Source organism: Vidua macroura, chromosome 4, assembly GCF_024509145.1.
Source record: "Vidua macroura isolate BioBank_ID:100142 chromosome 4, ASM2450914v1, whole genome shotgun sequence".
Lineage (NCBI taxonomy): Eukaryota > Metazoa > Chordata > Aves > Passeriformes > Viduidae > Vidua > Vidua macroura.
The window spans coordinates 73,137,358-73,154,244 of NC_071574.1; the positions used below are offsets into that span (position 1 = coordinate 73,137,358).

The 16,887-nt window shown below is 61.1% G+C and overlaps 1 protein-coding gene across 1 annotated transcript; it reads left to right on the forward strand.

Annotated features, from left to right (window-relative positions):
- Nucleotides 1-4,017: 4,017 nt before the first annotated feature.
- On the forward strand, nt 4,018-16,091 carry LOC128806385 (homeobox protein EMX1-like). Its single transcript, XM_053975902.1, has 3 exons — nt 4,018-4,399; nt 6,185-6,369; nt 15,389-16,091. Exons 1-3 carry the CDS (start codon nt 4,039-4,041, stop codon nt 15,554-15,556), a joined length of 714 nt encoding a protein of 237 aa, XP_053831877.1. The 5' UTR covers nt 4,018-4,038; the 3' UTR covers nt 15,557-16,091.
- Nucleotides 16,092-16,887: the final 796 nt, after the last annotated feature.

Sequence of the window (16,887 nt, forward strand, 5' to 3'; positions counted from 1 at the left end):
AAAATGTCAAAAATAAATTAAAGGAAAAGCCGAGGAAGCAGGAAAAGGACCTCGTTGACCTCCCAGCCCTAAACCGGCCGCGTTTCCCGCTGTCCCCTCGGGGCTGCCTGGATGGCCGATGAGAAGGAACCGGGCCGGGCCGGAGCTGCGCCCACGGGAAGAAAGAGCAGCCGGGAGAGCGGAGGAGGAAATGAAGCAGCGCTTTGAAGTCTGGTCAACTTTTAACGTGGCGGCCGAGCCGTGCCCGCGGCCACGCTCCGGGCCCGGGGCCGCTTTTCCCCCGCGGTGCCCTTTGATGCCGGGGCCGCGGCGTTACCGATTAACGAGGGGAGCGCACCTGCCGGGCCGGCCCGGGCACCGCCCCGCTCCGGGGACGGGCACGGGCGGGCTCTGGCTCCGGGGCTGCGATGGACACGGACACAGGGGTGGCCCCGCTGTCCCTCTGCCGCCCCTGCCACCCCACAAGTGACCCTCTACCCCCAGCCTGCGGCTGGTTTTCGCTGCCCGTCCTGTCCCTCTTTCCCTCTCTTTGCCTCCCCTTTCGTGTGCTCCTTGCAGGACGCCCCGGTTGGGTTTTCCAGACCCCCCTGTCCCCCCCACCCCGGCACCCCCGAGCCCGGTGCAGCCGCCCCTGCCCGGTCCCTGCGGGCCCTCGGCTGCGCTCGCACGGCCGGCGGCTCTTTCGTTAAAAAGCAAAATGGCTTTTCCCCCTTCCCCGAGCCGCTCCCGGCCGGAATCCGGCCGGAATCCATCCCGGCTCCCCTCTCTGGGCATTCCGCGGATAAAGTTTTCCTCTCGATAAACCGGGGGCACCTCCAGCCCGAGCAAGACCCCCGCTCTGCGGGTCCGGGCTTATTCCCGAAGGGATAAAAATCCTGCTTGAGCTATCCTGGAGCTGGGAGCAGGCCTGGGAGCAGCGGGGGAAAAGAAATTTAAAGATAAATTTGGGGTTCTCGGTCGGTTTCAGCGTGGCAGCTCCCCGGTTCCCTTCGGAGCATCCGAGCAGCCTCGCCTGGACACTGAGCCGGGAGTGAAAACGCGTTGGAGGAAAAAAAACAAAATCAGGTGAAAGATTTGTAAATTCCCGAGAGGGCGATTCACCCCCAAACCGAAGCCGCTCCCTCCCCGAAAATGTTCCGCGGGAGCCGGGGCGCCGAGGGGAGCTGCCGGCGGCGGGGATGCCACGGGGAGCAGCCGCAGCCCGGCCGCCTTCCCCGTTTTTCTCCCTCAGGAGATGCTGAAACGAGGGAGATCCGCACGAAACGAAATCCCGGCCCCGCGCCGCGCTCCGGGGCCGCGGATCCCGCAGCGCCCGCTCCGCACCCGCGGCTGCCGCGGGGCAGGGCCGGAGGGGCCGCGTCTCCCCCGCCGGCCCCGGGGGCAGAGAAAAGGTCGAGGAAAAAAAAAAAAAAACAAAAAAAAGCAACAAAACCACAAAAACAGAGAGAAAAAAGAAATTAAATGGAATGCAATTGGATTAAATTGATTTAAAAGAAATTCCACCAACGGTCCGGAGCCGGGCACAGTTTCTGCCACTGAGCCGAGCTGTCCCCGTGTCCCCTTCTCCTTCCCCTCCCCGATCCCATCCCTTTCCCTTCGTCCCCATCTCTGTTCCTTCCCCTTCTTCCCCGTCCCTTCCCTTCCCATCGCCGTCCCTCCGCGGGTGTTCCCCGCTCCGCTCCCGCTGCCCTCTCCGCCAGCTCTCTCACCCAACTCCTCTTCTTTATTTCCACTTTTCCTATTAAAAAATAAATGGAAATATATATTTTCAAATCTATTTATAAAATATTTTGAATGTCGATTATTTTTTTCCTCTCTCTCTCTCTTGCGGAAATGAAAATAAAAATAAAATAAAAGCTTTGCCGACGCTCTCGCTCCAATTTTAGGCTTTCACTTCTTTGGGATTTCGTGTAATTTTGCCTTTCCTGCCCCCATCCTTCTTCCCGCAGCCTCTTGCGGGAGCGTGTCCGCGCAGAGCCCGCGGGCGCGCAGCAGCGCTCTCCTCTCCGCGGGGGGAAGGATCCCGCGCGGAGTATTTCGATCCAGCCAAGTGGAAAATAGACTTTCAACCCCCTTTGTGCGGGAGGGGAGGGCTGGCCCCCGCCTCCGCGAGCCGACAAAACTCCGAGCAGAGCCAAACTGCGGAGTGAACTCGGGACCGGCCCGCGCAGGGGCTGCGCGCCCGCGCATCCCCCCGCGCCGGGGCGAACCGGCCAAAATCGCCACTTCTTGGGAGCTTTACCCTTTTTTTTTAGTTTTTTTTTTCTTTTTTTTTTTTCTTTTTTCATTCCCGGCGCACGATCGGAGCGGTGGGAAGAGGTTTCGGCCGGGGGAAGGTCCTGCCTTTGGAAGGGGACACGCGGAGGGGAGCGGAGCTTGCGCGGGGGGCGGGAGCGGTGGGGGAGGCTTCACCTCTCCTCCCCCCGCGGGCCGGAGTTCCGCTCCGCCGCTGCGGGCAGGGCTGCTTTATTTATTTAAAAAGGAAAAAAAAAAAAGAAAAAAAGAAAAGAAAAAAAAAAAAAAAAAGAAATGAAAAAACCCCAAACAAAATAAGAAGAAAAAAAGAGGAATTTTAAAAGATTTTTAAAATTTTTTTTTTTAAGACAGAAGGAAACCCCCCCTGCAGCCGGAGCCCCTCTGCCGCAACTTCGCGGCGCGCCTGCGGGAACGGCTCCAGTCCAGTTTTTCGGGCGCTCTCTGCGTCCTTTTGCCTCCTCTGCCTCCCCTTCCTCCCCTGCCTGCCCCTGCCTCTCCTTCCTGCCCCATCTCCCCCTGTCCTCCCCTGCCTCTCCTTGTCCTCCCCTGCCTGTCCTACCTCCCCCGGCCTCCTCTGGCTCTTCCTGGCTGCCCTTGTCCTCCTGCGGCCTCCTCTTGCTTCCTTTTGCCTCCCCTGCCCGTCCTTACCCCCCTGTGCCTCCTCTTGCCTCCTCTTCCTCCCACTGCCCGTCCCTGCCTTCCCCTGCCCTCCCCATCCTGTCCCGACCCATCCCTACCTTGATCTGCTCTCCCATCCCATCCCTACTTTCCCCTGCTCTTCCATCCCGGCTCTGCCTCCGCTGGCTTCCCCATCCCGGCCCTGCTCTCTCATCCCATTCCTACATTCCCTGATCTCCCATCCCATCCCATCCCATCCTTACCTTCCCTGCCCTCTCCATCCCGGCCCTGATCTCCCATCCCATCCCTGCCTGCCCCTGTTCTCCCATCCCATCCCATCCCATCCCATCCCATCCCATCCCATCCCATCCCTACATTCCCTGCTCTCCCATCCCATCCTTACCTTCCCTGCCCTCCCTATCCCGGCCCTGTTCTCCCATCCTATTCCTGCATTCCCTGATCACCCATCCCATCCCTGCCTGCCCCTGTCCTCCCCATCCCGGCCCTGCTCTCCCATCCCATCCCTTCATTCCCTGCTCTCCCATCCCATCCCTGAATTCCCTGCTCTCCCATCCCATCCCTGAATTCCCTGCTCTCCCAATCCCATCCCACCCCTGCATTCCCTGCCCTCCCCATCCCGGCCCTGCTCTCCCATCCCATCCCATCCCTGCATTCCCTGCTCTCCCATCCCATCCCTGCATTCCCTGCTCTCCCAATCCCATCCCATCCCCGCATTCCCTGCTCTCCCATCCCGGCCCTGCTCTCCCAATCCCATCCCATCCCCGCGTTCCCTGCCCTCCCCATCCCGGCCCTGCTCTCCCAATCCCATCCCATCCCCGCGTTCCCTGCCCTCCCATCCCGGCCCTGCCTCCGCCGGCCTCCCCGCCGGGCCCGGGGCTCAGGTGAGGCCGCCCCTGGCCGCCGCGCAGGTCCCGCCCGCCTGCGGAGCGGCCGCCGGGGGCTCGGGGCTGCGTGGGCGCCCGCGGGTGGGCGGTGGGGCGGGGGCGGAGGGAGGGAGGGGTGCGGGGCGCGGGTCCGCGTGTGTGTGCCGTGCCCAGGGGGAGGTTTCTTGCACACGCACACACACACACACCGCACACACGCGCGCACCCGCAGGACCGGCCCCGCTCCGGCCCCCCCCCCTCCCCGCTCCCGGCTCACACCATGTTCCAGCCGTCTGCGAAGCGCTGCTTCACCATCGAGTCCCTGGTGGGCAAGGACACCCCCCTGGGCCCCGAGGACCCCCCGCGCCCCGCCGCCCTCGCCTACCCCGGCCCCGCCGCCGCCGCCGACGCCGCCGCCTTCGCCCCCGGCTTCCAGGGAGCCGCCGGCCGGGCCCTGTACGGCAGCGCCGAGCTCGTCTTCCCCGAGGCCGTGGGGCACCCGGCGCTGCCCGTCGGGCCCCCCCAGCTGGGGGGCTCGGCCCTGCCGCACCCGCACCCCTTCTTCGGGCCGCAGCACCGCGACCCGCTCAACTTTTACCCCTGGGTGCTGCGGAACCGCTTCTTCGGCCACCGCTTCCAAGGTGAGCGGGGGCCGCGGGGGGCGCGGGCCGAGGGCTGGCGGCGGCCCCGGGGGCTGCGGAGCCGCGGGGCTCCTCGCCGGGGCTCGGGGGGGCCCGGCTGCCGGGCAGGACCTGTTGCTGCCGTGTCCGCACGCACGGCCGGGGCCCCGGGCGCTCCACACCGGGGCCGGTGCCTCCGAAGAGCCGGTGCCTCCGAAGAGCCGGTGCCTCCGCACGCCCGGTGCCTCCGCACGCCCGGTGCCGGTGCCTTTGCACAGCCGCGGCCGGAGCGCTCCCGCAGCCCCGGGGCCGTGGCCGTGGCCGGGCAGAGCCGCGGAGAGCGGCGGCGGCCCCGCAGAGTCCCGGCCGAGCATCGCGGAGCTCCGGGGGACGGGACCGGCGCCGCCGCCTCCGTGCGCAGCCGAGCCGGGAATTTGGTTTTCTCCTTCCCGGGAACGAAGGGAAGGATTTCGGCGCGGCGGATCTCGGCTGCGCAGAGAGATGTTGTTTGGTTCCGTAGATTTTCTCTCGGTTCCTTTTCTTCTCTTTATTTCTTTCTTCTCTTTCTTTCCTTCTCTTTCTTTTCCTCACTTTCTTATTTTGCTTCTTTCGTTCTTCCGTTCTTTTTTTCTTCCGTTCCTTGTGTCTTTCTCTTAATTTTCTGATTCTGTCTCTATTTCTTGTATCTTTATTTTCTTTCTCTCCGTTCCTTCCTATCCTCTTTCTTTTCCTTCTTCTTTAGCCGCGTCCTTTCCTTTCCTTTTTTATCTTTTTTTTTTTTTTTTTTTAATCTCGGTTTTTATATTTTCTCTTTTTTTGCCTCTCCGTTTCTCCTCCACCGCCGTCCCCTCTGTCCCGCCGCGGTGCCGGGGGGTCCCGCAGCCCGGATTAGTTTTATCTGCTCGGCACCAACCCCTCGTTTGTCCCCGGGGCTCCGCCGGGGATTGCGGCCGCTGCCGGCGGCGCCCGGGGGCCCCGACCCGGCCCCCTCGGCCCCGGGAGCGGCTCCGGCCGGGGCCGCGCGGGGCTCCGGGTCCCCCGCAGCCCCCGAGCCCGGCCCGCCGCTCTCCCGAGCCGTCCTTCTGTCGTGCCTTCTCTCTCCGCATTCAATTTTCTGTTTCTTCCCTTGCTTTCGTTTCTTTCTACCTTGTTTCGCTCGCTTGCTGCACAGCTTTCCTGCTCTCGTTCGTTTTTCTTTGCTTCTTTCCTTCTTTCCTTCTTTTTTTTTTTTTTTTTTTTTGCTTTCCCACTTCTTGTCTCTTTCTTTCCATCTCCTTTCACTTTCTTTTTCTTCTTTTATTCTTTCTCTTTTTTTCCTTCTTTTAAAAATTGCTTTCCCACTTTACTCCTCTCTTTCCTTGTCCCCTTCCCTCTTTCTTTCTTCCCTCCACTTTTTTCTTTCTCAGTTTTCCTTCTCTATTTTTTTTCCTGTCACTTTCTCAGTCTTCCTCCTATTTTATAATTTATTTTTCTCTCTGTCTCAGTTTTTTCTCTGCCTCCCACCTTCTCTCCCTCTCTTTCCTCTTCCTGCTGCTCTCTCCATCCATCCCTTCTCCCTCTCATTCTTTCTTTCTCTCTCCCTCCCCTCCCTTTGGCGCCGTGTCCAACCCCACCGTGGGGCTGAGAGGATCCAAGAGGATCCGTGGCACAAACGCCGCGATTTTGGGGTGGGGAATTCTCCCCAAACCCCGCAATTCCCCTTTTGTGCCCTTCCCGTGTCTCAGGCCCGGGAAGTCACCCCAGCACCGCCCTGCCGAGGGCGGCCCGGGGCTCTGGGGCCGCGCTGAGCTCTGTGTGTGCCCGCAGGGAGCGAGGTGTCCCAGGAGAGCCTCCTGCTGCACGGCCCCTTCGCCCGCAAGCCCAAGCGCATCCGCACGGCCTTTTCCCCGTCGCAGCTGCTGCGCCTGGAGAGGGCCTTCGAGAAGAACCACTACGTGGTGGGCGCCGAGCGCAAGCAGCTGGCCAGCAGCCTCAGCCTCTCCGAGACGCAGGTACTGCCACCTGGCTGTCCCTCCCTGTCCCTCCCTGTCCCTCCCTGTCCCTCCGTGTCCCTCCGTGTCCCTCCGTGTCCCACCCTGTCCCGGCCCTGGGAGCGGCCCGGCAGCGGCACCAGACCCGCACAGCGCTCCTGTGTGAAACCCCACTGGCGTTGCCCAGGACCCCCAGAGCCCGCGGGTGTTCAGCAGCTCCTCGGGGTGGGTTTGGGGTTTTTTGTGGCAGCTTTAGGCTGTTCCAGGAGCTGTGGCAGGTGTGGGGCTGGGGATGCGGCTCTGGCGTTGTCCCGCTCTCCGGAGCGCTTTTCCGCTGTTGTTTCTCGCTGGCTTGGGGTGTTTTCCCTGGGAGCAATTTATGGGTTGGAAAATCCTGTTAGGAAAGGAGCAGCAGCCTGAAGGCTTCCCTGGAAAGCTGGAGAACCGTGGCTGAGCCGGGCAGCTCCGGGTCTGTGCACCAACACCCGGAATTCAGGATGGGTGTGGAGATGGTGCTGCTGAAGGGCGCTGGTTTTGGATGAGACTTTCTGGGATCAGAATTCACAGGAATTTAGATGTAAGGAGACCCAGGAGAAGCACAAGGATGAAAGGAAAACTGTACAGAGCTGGGGAAAAATGCGGGAGTTTGGGCTGAGCATCTCTGCATGTCCGAGCCCGGTGTCCCGGTGAGCGGCTGTTCCCAAATGCTCCAGAAGAAGGAGTTTTATTTCCCGGGATATTCAGCAGCTGAGGGGAGGGAGAAAGTTTTCCTCAAATTCTGGTGAGGTGCTTGGGCCTATGTGCTGAATTAATTGAATTTTTAAGCTTAAATTCAGTTGGGAAATAAAGCTGGAGCCGTGGGTGTTCCCAGTACCCGCCTGGCTCATCCTTGCCCAGGCTCTGCCAAACAAAACCTCCGGACGCGTCCCTGGGAGCGGGAAGTTCCCGGGAGGAAAATGTCACCGGCACGGGGACAGCGGGAAGGAGCAGCTGTGGATGTTGGGAAGCAGGGACTGAGCCCCCCAAATCCCCAGGGTGTTTGAATCCCGAGGGTGATGCTGTCCCGACCCGCAGCCCGCGGCTCGCGGGGCTCAGCGCCGACACCGGCTCGGGTCCCTTCCCGCTGCTGCCGTCACCTCTCCGGGCTGGAGTGGAGAAAAAAGGGAAAAAAAAGGACAAAACCCAAAGGTCAAAGAACAGCCAGGAACTTGTCGGGGTGGAAAGGGCAGCTGTGGGATGCCCCAGGGGGAGCTCAGCCATTCCCTGGCCTTTTCCAGCATTGCCTGGAGCCTAAAAGCAATAATGCCATTTATTGGGGAAACGCAGCAGCGGCGGCATCCAACCCAAATCCCGGGGAGATTTCAGAGTGCAAAGAGGCCACGTAGATATTTTAAATTTCCATTTCTTCTGTGCTGCAGCCTATTTGGTGGCGTGGTGTTTCCATGATTTTGGGAAGCTGCTGCTGCTGGCAGGGACCGCGGGAGGCAGCGGCGGGGCCGGGAAAGGCTCCGTCCTTCCCGCGGCCCCACGGATCCATCCGGGAACGGCACCCGGCTGCGGGGGCTTCAGGCAGCAGGGAAACGTTTTTCCTTTCTGTTCTGTGGCTTTGGAAAAAATCATTTTAAAAAGAAAAATCTGTTTTAATTACCTGGAGGGAAATAATCCCAGTGTGCCGAGGGATGGGAGACACCCAGGTACTGGGATTGGAGGAGTGGGACAGCCAGGGGCCGGTGGCTGTGCCAAACCCAGGGTATGATTACTATTATTATTATTTTTAATTAAATATTCGGTGATAAATCCTGCATGGAATCAAATTTCCATGGAAAACCAGCCCGCTTTATCCATGGCACCCATCCTGGTGTGACACAGGTGTGTTTTCACCTGGGGCCCCACACTCGAACCCACAGTTTGGGGAGTTTTACCATTTTTTCATGGATTTAACAATTCCCAGCCGGGTTGCAGCTCCTGGCTGTGCCTGGCCCTATTTCCCAGCTGCTTTTCCCCCTGGAAAAGGGAGTTTTGCCCTCCGGGCTGTGCCAGCTCCGGGTCCCCCAGCCAGGGAGCAGCACCTGGAGCAGCCCAGGGAAGGTGAGAAGGGTTCAGGTCCTGCCCAGCATCAGGAAATGCCTTGGGATATGGGGTGGGGATGGTGCAGCTGTTTAACCCCTTCCCAGCCGCTCTCCTACCGAGGAGCCGCGTTAATTCGGGGTAAGATTGGAACAACAGGCCCGGAACAGCAAAATCAAAGGGACTGGGGGAACAAAACGCAGCTCAGGGCCCTGAGGGAAATCCAGGTGTTCCAAAAGTGGGATCAGGGTGGGGAAAGCGCAGGGAGGGCTCCGAAGGGAATGTGGGATGGTCTGAGCAAGGGGAGCCATCGGGGGGTTTGTGTGTGATGGGGACAAGGGGGTGTGACCCAGGTGGCATCGAGCTGGGTGTGTGGGGGGTTCTGGGCAGGGTGGTGGCTCTGGGATCAGCAGGGATCCCGGGCACTGTGGGTGTTCTGGGATCAGCAGGGATCCCAGGCCCTGACATGCTCTGGGATCAGCAGTGATCCCGGGCACTGTGGGTGCTCTGGGATCAGCTGGGATCCCGGGCACTGTGGTGGCACCGGGATCAGCAGGGATCCCGGGTACTGTGGGTGCTCTGGGATCAGCAGGGATCCCTGGCCCTGACATGCTCTGGGATCAGCAGGGATCCCAGACACTGGGTGCTCTGGGATCAGCAGGGATCCCAGGCCCTGACATGCTCTGGGATCAGCAGGGATCCGGGCACTGTGGTGTCACTGGGATCAGCAGGGATCCCGGGCACTGTGGTGTCACCAGGATCAGCAGGGATCCTGGGCACTGTGGGTGTCACTGGGATCAGCAGGGATCCGGGCACTGTGGGTGCTCTGGGATCAGCAGGGATCTGGGCACTGTGGGTGCTCTGGGATCAGCAGGGATCCGGGCACTGAGGTGTCACTGGGATCAGCAGGGATCCCGGGCACTGAGGTGTCACCAGGATCAGCAGGGATCCCGGGCACTGTGGGTGCTCTGGGATCAGCAGGGATCCGGGCACTGTGGGTGCTCTGGGATCAGCAGGGATCCGGGCACTGTGGTGTCACCAGGATCAGCAGGGATCCCGGGCCCTGACATGCTCTGGGATCAGCAGGGATCCCGGGCACTGAGGTGTCACTGGGATCAGCAGGGATCCCAGGCACTGAGGTGTCACTGGGATCAGCAGGGATCCCGGGCACTGTGGTACTCCAGGATTTTGTGCCGGGCTGGGATCGGAGATGTGTGCTGGGACTGGGACGAGCTGGGGGCACCGTGCTGTGTCCTGTTGGGTTGGGCATGGCTTGGCCATGCCCAGCGCTGGTGGCACCAGGTCACTTTCCCTCCCATGGGAGCAGCCTGGGCTGGGAAGGCGCTTTCCTGGATTCCTCTGGCATGATGGAGCCCAGAATTCCCAGCAGAGCCTCTCCAACCCCGGCAGCTCATGGGGCAAACCCCACTTGGGGTCTCAGATCTTCATTCCCAAAGCAGAGGCTTCTCCCTGGCCCCTGCAGAGTGTGGTTTGGGGTGGTTATGGAGTCTCCAGGTGTCCTGGCGTCCCCTCCTGGTCTTGGGGTGATTATGGAGTCCCTGGATATCCCAATGTCCTCTCCTGGAGCTGTCCCTGCAGGGACAGAGCAGCCCTGGCCAGGGGCTCGGTGCTGGCTGTAATTAATTATTAATAATTAACAGAGCGAATGCCTGGGAATCACAGGAGGAGAAAGATGCCCAGATAGAGCCGCAGAGTGGCCCCGTGAGAAGCCCAAGGCTGGCAGTTGTCCCCTGCCTTGGGAACTGTCCCCAGAAACAAACCAGAGAAGTTTTGGGGTGTTTTCAGGAGGAAAGTCCCCGCAGGGACAGCAGGAACAGGCGGAGGTGCAGTGCTGGCACTGGGGGTGGTGGCACTTTGGGTGACAACCCAGCACAGGCAGTGTCACCGGGGCTGGTCCCTCTCTGTCCCCATCCAGACCCACCCCGGTGCCCTCAGCCTTTGTGGATTTTAAGTGTCCCCGGTGTGGTGATGGCAATGTCACCTTCGGGCCAGCGCTGATTCCCCGGGTGCCATCGGCATTCCCGGGGCACAGCGGGATGTCCCGGTGCCCGTGGTGGCCCTCAGGGCATGGCAAGGTGGGAATGTGCAAGGAAACACGGATGGGAGCTGAGCTTAGGGACAGGACAGGGATGCAGGAGCCATCCCGGGACCATCCCTGTCCTGCAGCAAGAGCTCGGGGCAGGAGGTGACCCAGGGGGACAGAGCCAGCCCCGGGAACGGCGGGGCTGGGACCTTGACATGCACAAACACCCGGCATGAGAAGGGTTAATTTGGGAAGGGATAAAACCCCGGGCTCGGGGCTTTAAAGCAATTCCCCCCGGAGTGAGGGGGCAGCTTATCCCCAGTGCCCACGGGGAGCTTCTCACACTTTTCCCGCCGCGGCTGCGACCTTTGGAGCGAGGGATGCGGCACGGGAGCTCCCCCAGCCTGGGAACATCCCCGTTCCCCAGCCGGGAATGCCGCGGGAGCCGCGCCGAGCCGAGCCGAGCCGAGCCGAGCCGGGCAGAGCCGCTGCTCTCCCGCCCTGCTCCGGCACAGCCGCGCTCAGGCAGATTTAATTGCTTTATGCCTTGGTTCCCCTTCCACAATTTAGGGATAAGGCAACTTCCCTGCTCCCAGAGGTTTAATTAAAGTTTGCAAAGTGCTCCGCGGCGCTTGAATGGAAGGCGCCAGCTCGGCATTGTTCCGGGAATGCCCCAGAGGTGGGAAAGCAATGGGGGCAGGACACGTCCCGCTGCCAGGAGGAGCCGTTCCTGAGCCGGGACAGCCGAAAGTGAGGGGCTGCAGCTGGGCTGGCTGTGGATCCCGGGAATGCCGGCCCGGGGTGGGAATGCCGGCCCCGAACTGGGAATGCCGGCTCGGAATGAGAATGCTGGCCCGGAATGGGAATGCTGATCTGGGATGGGAATGCTGATCCGGGATGGGAATGCTGGCCCAGGGTGGGAATGCTGACCCAGAATAGGAATGTTGACCCAGAATGGGAATGCTGATTTAGGAATGGGAATACTGACCCAGGATGGGAATGCTGGACCAGGATGGGAATGTGGACCTGGGATGGGAACGTTGGCCCAGAATGGGAATGCTGGCCCGGAATGGGAATGTTGACCCAGGATGGGAATGTGGACCCGGGATGGGAACGTTGGCCCAGAATGGGAATGCTGGCCCGGAATGGGAATGTTGACCCAGGACGGGAATGTTGACCTGGGATGGGAACGTCGGCCCAAAGTGGGAATGCCAGCCCAGGATGGGAATGCCAGCCCCAGAACTGGGAATGCTGACCTAGGATAGGAATGCTGGTCCAAAATGGTAATGCCAGCCTGGAATGGGAATGTTGGTCTGGAATGGGAATGTTGGTCTGGAATGGGAATGCTGGCCCAGACAGGAATGCTGGTCTGGAACGGGCATGCTGGTCTGGAATGGGAATGCTGACCCGGGGTGGGAATGCCAGCCCGGGATGGGAATGCTGATCTAGGAATGGGAATGCTGGTCTGGAACAGGAATGCTGGTCTGGAACGGGAATGCTGGTCCGGAATGGGAATGCTGGCCTGGAATGGGAATGCTGGTCCAGAATGGGAATGCTGGCCTGGAATGGGAATGCTGGCCCAGACAGGAATGCTGGTCTGGAACAGGAATGCTGGTCTGGAATAGGAATGCTAGTCTGGAATGGGAATGCTGGTCTGGGATGGGAATGCTGGTCTGGAATAGGAATGCTGGCCCAGACAGGAATGCTGGTCTGGAACAGGAATGCTGGCCCGGACGGGAATGCCTGCCCGGATGGGAATGCCGGGCTGTGCCCAGCGGGGAGGCTCCGGAGCAGGGAGCAGGCGGTGCCTGTGGCCGGTGCTGAAGGACAGGGGGAAAAGGGCCGATGGTCCCGGGGTCAGCCGAGCGGGGCCAGCGGCTGCAGGACCCGGAACAGCTGCAGTGGGAGAAGGCTCAGCCCGGGCCGGGCCGGGCCGTGCTGGGCCGGGCTGGGCTGGGCTGGGCTGGGCTGGGCTGGGCTGGGCTGGGCTGGCAGCGGCACCTGGTGCTGCAGGCCTGGGAGCCCGGCAGCGCCCGCAGCCCGCGGGGGGCATCATTATCCTGCCTGGGGCATCCTCACCCTGCCTGGGGCATCCTCACCCCGCCAGGGGCATCCTCACCCTGCCTGGGGCATCCTTATCCCACCTGGGGCATCCTCACCCTGCCGGGGGCATCCTCATCCTACCTGGGGCATCCTCATCCCACCTGGGGCATCTTCATCCCACCTGGGGCATCCTCACCCTGCCGGGGGCATCCTCATCCCGCCTGGGGCATCCTGGATCCCACCTGTGGCATCCACATCCTGCACTGCTGCCTGCAGTGTCCCATCCCACTGCCATCCCCCATCCCACCCCACTGCAATCTCCCATCCCACCCCAGTGCCATCCCTCACCCCCCATCCCTGCCTGCAGCACCCGGCACTGCTCCCTGCAGCATCCCAGCTGCAGCACCCCTCACCACCCCAGCTGCCACATCCTGCATCCCACCTGCAGCATCCCACATCCCATAACCCTGCCTGCAGCATCCTGCATCCCATCCTGCATCCCATCCTATAACCCTGCCTGCAGCATCCTGCATCCCATCCTGCATCCCATCCCATAACCCTGCCTGCAGCATCCTGCATCCCATCCTGCATCCCATCCCATAACCCTGCCTGCAGCATCCTGCATCCCATCCTGCATCCCATCCTATAACCCTGCCTGCAGCATCCCACATCTCTTGCCCCATCCACTCTGCTTCCTGCAGCATCCTGCATCCCTCACCGCTGCCACCAGCATCCCTCCTCACTGGCATTCCCCATCCTGCATCTCTGCATCCCTGCCTGTGCCATCCCTGCATCCCTGCCCGTGCCATCCCACATCCCTGCCCGTGCCATCCCATATCCCACATCACTGCCCGTGCCATCCCACATCCCTGCATCCCTGCCCATGCCATCCCTGCATCCCTGCCCGTGCCATCCCATATCCCACATCCCTGCCTGTGCCATCCTGCATCCCTGCCCGTGCCATCCCCCATCACTGCCCGTGCCATCCCATATCCCACATCCCTACCCGTGCCATCCCACATCCCTGCCCGTGCCATCCCTGCATCCCTGCCCGTGCCATCCCTGCATCCCTGCCCGTGCCATCCCATATCCTGCATCCCTGCCCGTGCCATCCCATATTCCCCATCCCTGCCCGTGCCATCCCCCATCCCGCATCCCTGCCCGTGCCATCCCATATCCCGCATCCCTGCCCGTGCCATCCCATATCTCTGCCCGTGCCATCCCCCATCCCGCATCCCTGCCCGTGCCATCCCATATCCCGCATCCCTGCCCGTGCCATCCCATATCCCTGCCCGTGCCATCCCCCATCCCGCATCCCTGCCCGTGCCATCCCATATCCCGCATCCCTGCCCTTGCCATCCCACATCCCTGCCCGTGCCATCCCATATCCTGCATCCCTGCCTGTGCCATCCCCCATCCCGCATCCCTGCCCGTGCCATCCCCCATCCCGAATCCCTGCCCGTGTCATCCCATATCCGCTGCAATCCAGGACTGTGGGCTTGGACCGGCACTCCTGGGGCCCCCGGCAGGGTGGGATCCCCGGGGATGGAGACTCCGCTGCCCCTCGGGGCTCCTGGGGCAGAGCTTGGCACCAGCAGAGCAGAAAAGGTCTCCTGAGAGCTCAGCGTGGCCAATTCCTGATGGAAAATTGGAATTCTAGTCCTGGCTGGAGGTGTGGGGATGGCTCCGAGCGTCATCCCAGCGTCGCTGGAGCCACGGCCACTGTGCCTGTGGCATCCTGGCACCAGTGGCACTGGAGCAGGGCTGGCTTTGGCTGCTCCCACGTTCGGTGCCCACCCAGGCCCAGCCCGGCTCGGGCTGACGGGCTCTGGGTGCTGTAGGGAGTGTCACCCCCGTGCTGCTGTCCCGTGTCCGAGGTGTCACCGAGTGTCCTTCACCCCCCTGCGATTCTCCAGGGCCGCGAGCTGGCAGCGACCACATCTGTCCCCCATGTCCCACCTTGCCGTGGGAAACTGAGGCAGGGCGGGGTGGCTGTGGGAGCGCTCCTGGAGGGATGGGGACGGGGACGGGGACGGGGACGGGGACAGGGTCAGGATCAGGGACAGGGACGGGGATGGAGATAGGGATAGGAACAGGGACAGGGATAGGGACAGGAACAGGATCAGGATCAGGATCAGGGATGGGGAGAGGGACAGGGATAGGAACAGGGACAGGGATAGGAACAGGGACAGGGACAGGACAGGAACAGGGATAGGGATAAGAACAGGCACAGGCACAGGGACAGGGTCAGGGACAGGTTCAGGAACAGGGACAGAGACAGGGACAGGGATAAGGGTAGGAACAGGGACAGGGACAGGGACAAGGACAAGGTCAGGGACAGGGACAAAGATGGGGTCAGGGACAGGGATAGGAACAGGGATAGGGATAGGAACAGGGACAGGGACAAGGACGGGGTCAGGGACAGGGATAGGAACAGGGATAGGAACCAGAACAGGGACATGGACAGGGACAGGAACAGAATCGGGGATAGGGATAGGAACAGGGACAGGGACAAGGACGAGGTCAAGGACAGGGACAAAGATGGGGTCAGGGACAGGGATAGGAACAGGGATAGGAACCAGAACAGGGACATGGACAGGGACAGGAACAGAATTGGGGATAGGGATAGGAACAGGGACAGGGACAGGGACAGGGACAGGTTCAGGAACAGGGATAGAGACAGGGACAGGGATAAAGGTAGGAACAGGGACAGGGACAGGGACAGGGACAGGGACAGGCACAGGCACAGGGACAGGGACAGGGACAGGGACAGGGACAGTCTGGCCGCTCTCCAGGGAAACCCGAGCCTCCTGCCCGGCTGCAGCACCGCCCCGCGCAGGGCCAGCCGTGCCGGGAGCCCACGAGCCGCTGTCTCCTGTGCCGCAGGTGAAAGTGTGGTTCCAGAACAGGCGGACGAAATACAAACGGCAGAAGCTGGAGGAGGAGGGCCCCGACTCGGACCAGAAGAAGAAGGGCTCGCACCACATCAACCGATGGCGCCTCGCCACCAAGCAGTCGAGCGGAGAAGACATCGACGTCACCTCCAACGACTAAGGCAGGGACAGGCTCCTGGTGCGGCCACCATGGAGAGGAGCCCGGGGCAGGAAGCGGGGACACAGGCGGCGGCACCCACCGGACTGTAGGGACATCGGCCACGCCGCCGCCGCCGCCTTTCCTCGGGGCGCGGCCCGGGCGGGGCCCGACCCCGTCCCCGTCCCCCCCGCCGCCCGGGGCGTCCCTCGGAGGGGCTTTCGGGGAGCTCCCGCCGAGCCGAGGAGGGAGAGGAGGCTGCCAGGGCGGCCCCGGGACCGCGCATCCTCCTCGGCGCTGGAGTCCGTGAGATCCAACCACCACGTCCTACCAGCAGCTCGATGTTCCGAACCCTTCTTCGTTTGCCTTTTTGTTCTCATTTCCCACCATTTCACACCCCCCCCCTCCCCCCAGTTTTCTCCGTTGGTTTCATCGTTTGGGTTTTTTATGACGATTTCTTTTAATTTATTCTTTCTTCCCGTGCCCGTGTGCGTGCGTTCCCTCCCGTAGGTAGCAGCTGTAGTGAGTGTTACTGCGTGGAAATAAAAGAAAAACGTGCTGGAAACTCACCTGGATACCTGAGGGGAGGGAGGCCAGGGTGGGGACAGCGGTGTCCCTGTGGGACGGCGACCGGGAGGCACTGGGAGGCACTGGGAGGCACTGGGAGGCACCGGGAGCGAGGGAACAAGCGCAGTTTGGTGGCTCCGTGGCGGTGGGTGAGGACAGGGATGTCCCCTGGGGGTCCCACAGGTGTGACAGGTATGTGGGGTGTCCCTGGGGGTATCCCTGGGGGTCCCACAGGTGTGACAGGTATGTGGGGTGTCCCTGGGGGTCCCACAGGTGTGACAGGCATGTGGGGTGTCCCTGGGGGTCCCACAGGTGTGACAGGTATGTGGGGTGTCCCTGGGGGTCCCACAGGTGTGACAGACATGTGGGGTGTCAATGGGGGTCCCACAGGTGTGACAGGCATGTGGGGTGTCCCCTGGGGGTCCCACAGGTGTGACAGGTATGTGGGGTGTCCCCTGGGGGTCCCACAGGTGTGACAGGTACATGGGGTGTCAATGGGGGTCCCACAGGTGTGACAGGCCAGGAGTTCTTCCCAGGTTTTCCTGGAATTTGGGGGAAAACACATATCATAATTTTATATATATATATATATATATACATATATATATATATATATATATATATATATATATATATATATATATATATATAAAGAGAGAAAGAGATAAAATAGATATATATGAACTATATATATATATGAATTATATCTATAAATAAAATAACTATATATAAAATATAAAATCATATATAAAATATAGCATATATACACATATATATACATGAATAAA

Excerpts from the sequence above, each read along its gene's own strand:
- LOC128806385 (XM_053975902.1), top strand. The coding sequence starts at position 4,039 with ATGTTCCAGCCGTCTGCGAAGCGCTGCTTCACCATCGAGTCCCTGGTG. Across the intron at positions 4,400-6,184 it reads CTTCGGCCACCGCTTCCAAG|GGAGCGAGGTGTCCCAGGAG; the intron begins GTGAGCGGGGGC and ends GTGTGCCCGCAG. Across the intron at positions 6,370-15,388 it reads TCAGCCTCTCCGAGACGCAG|GTGAAAGTGTGGTTCCAGAA; the intron begins GTACTGCCACCT and ends CCTGTGCCGCAG.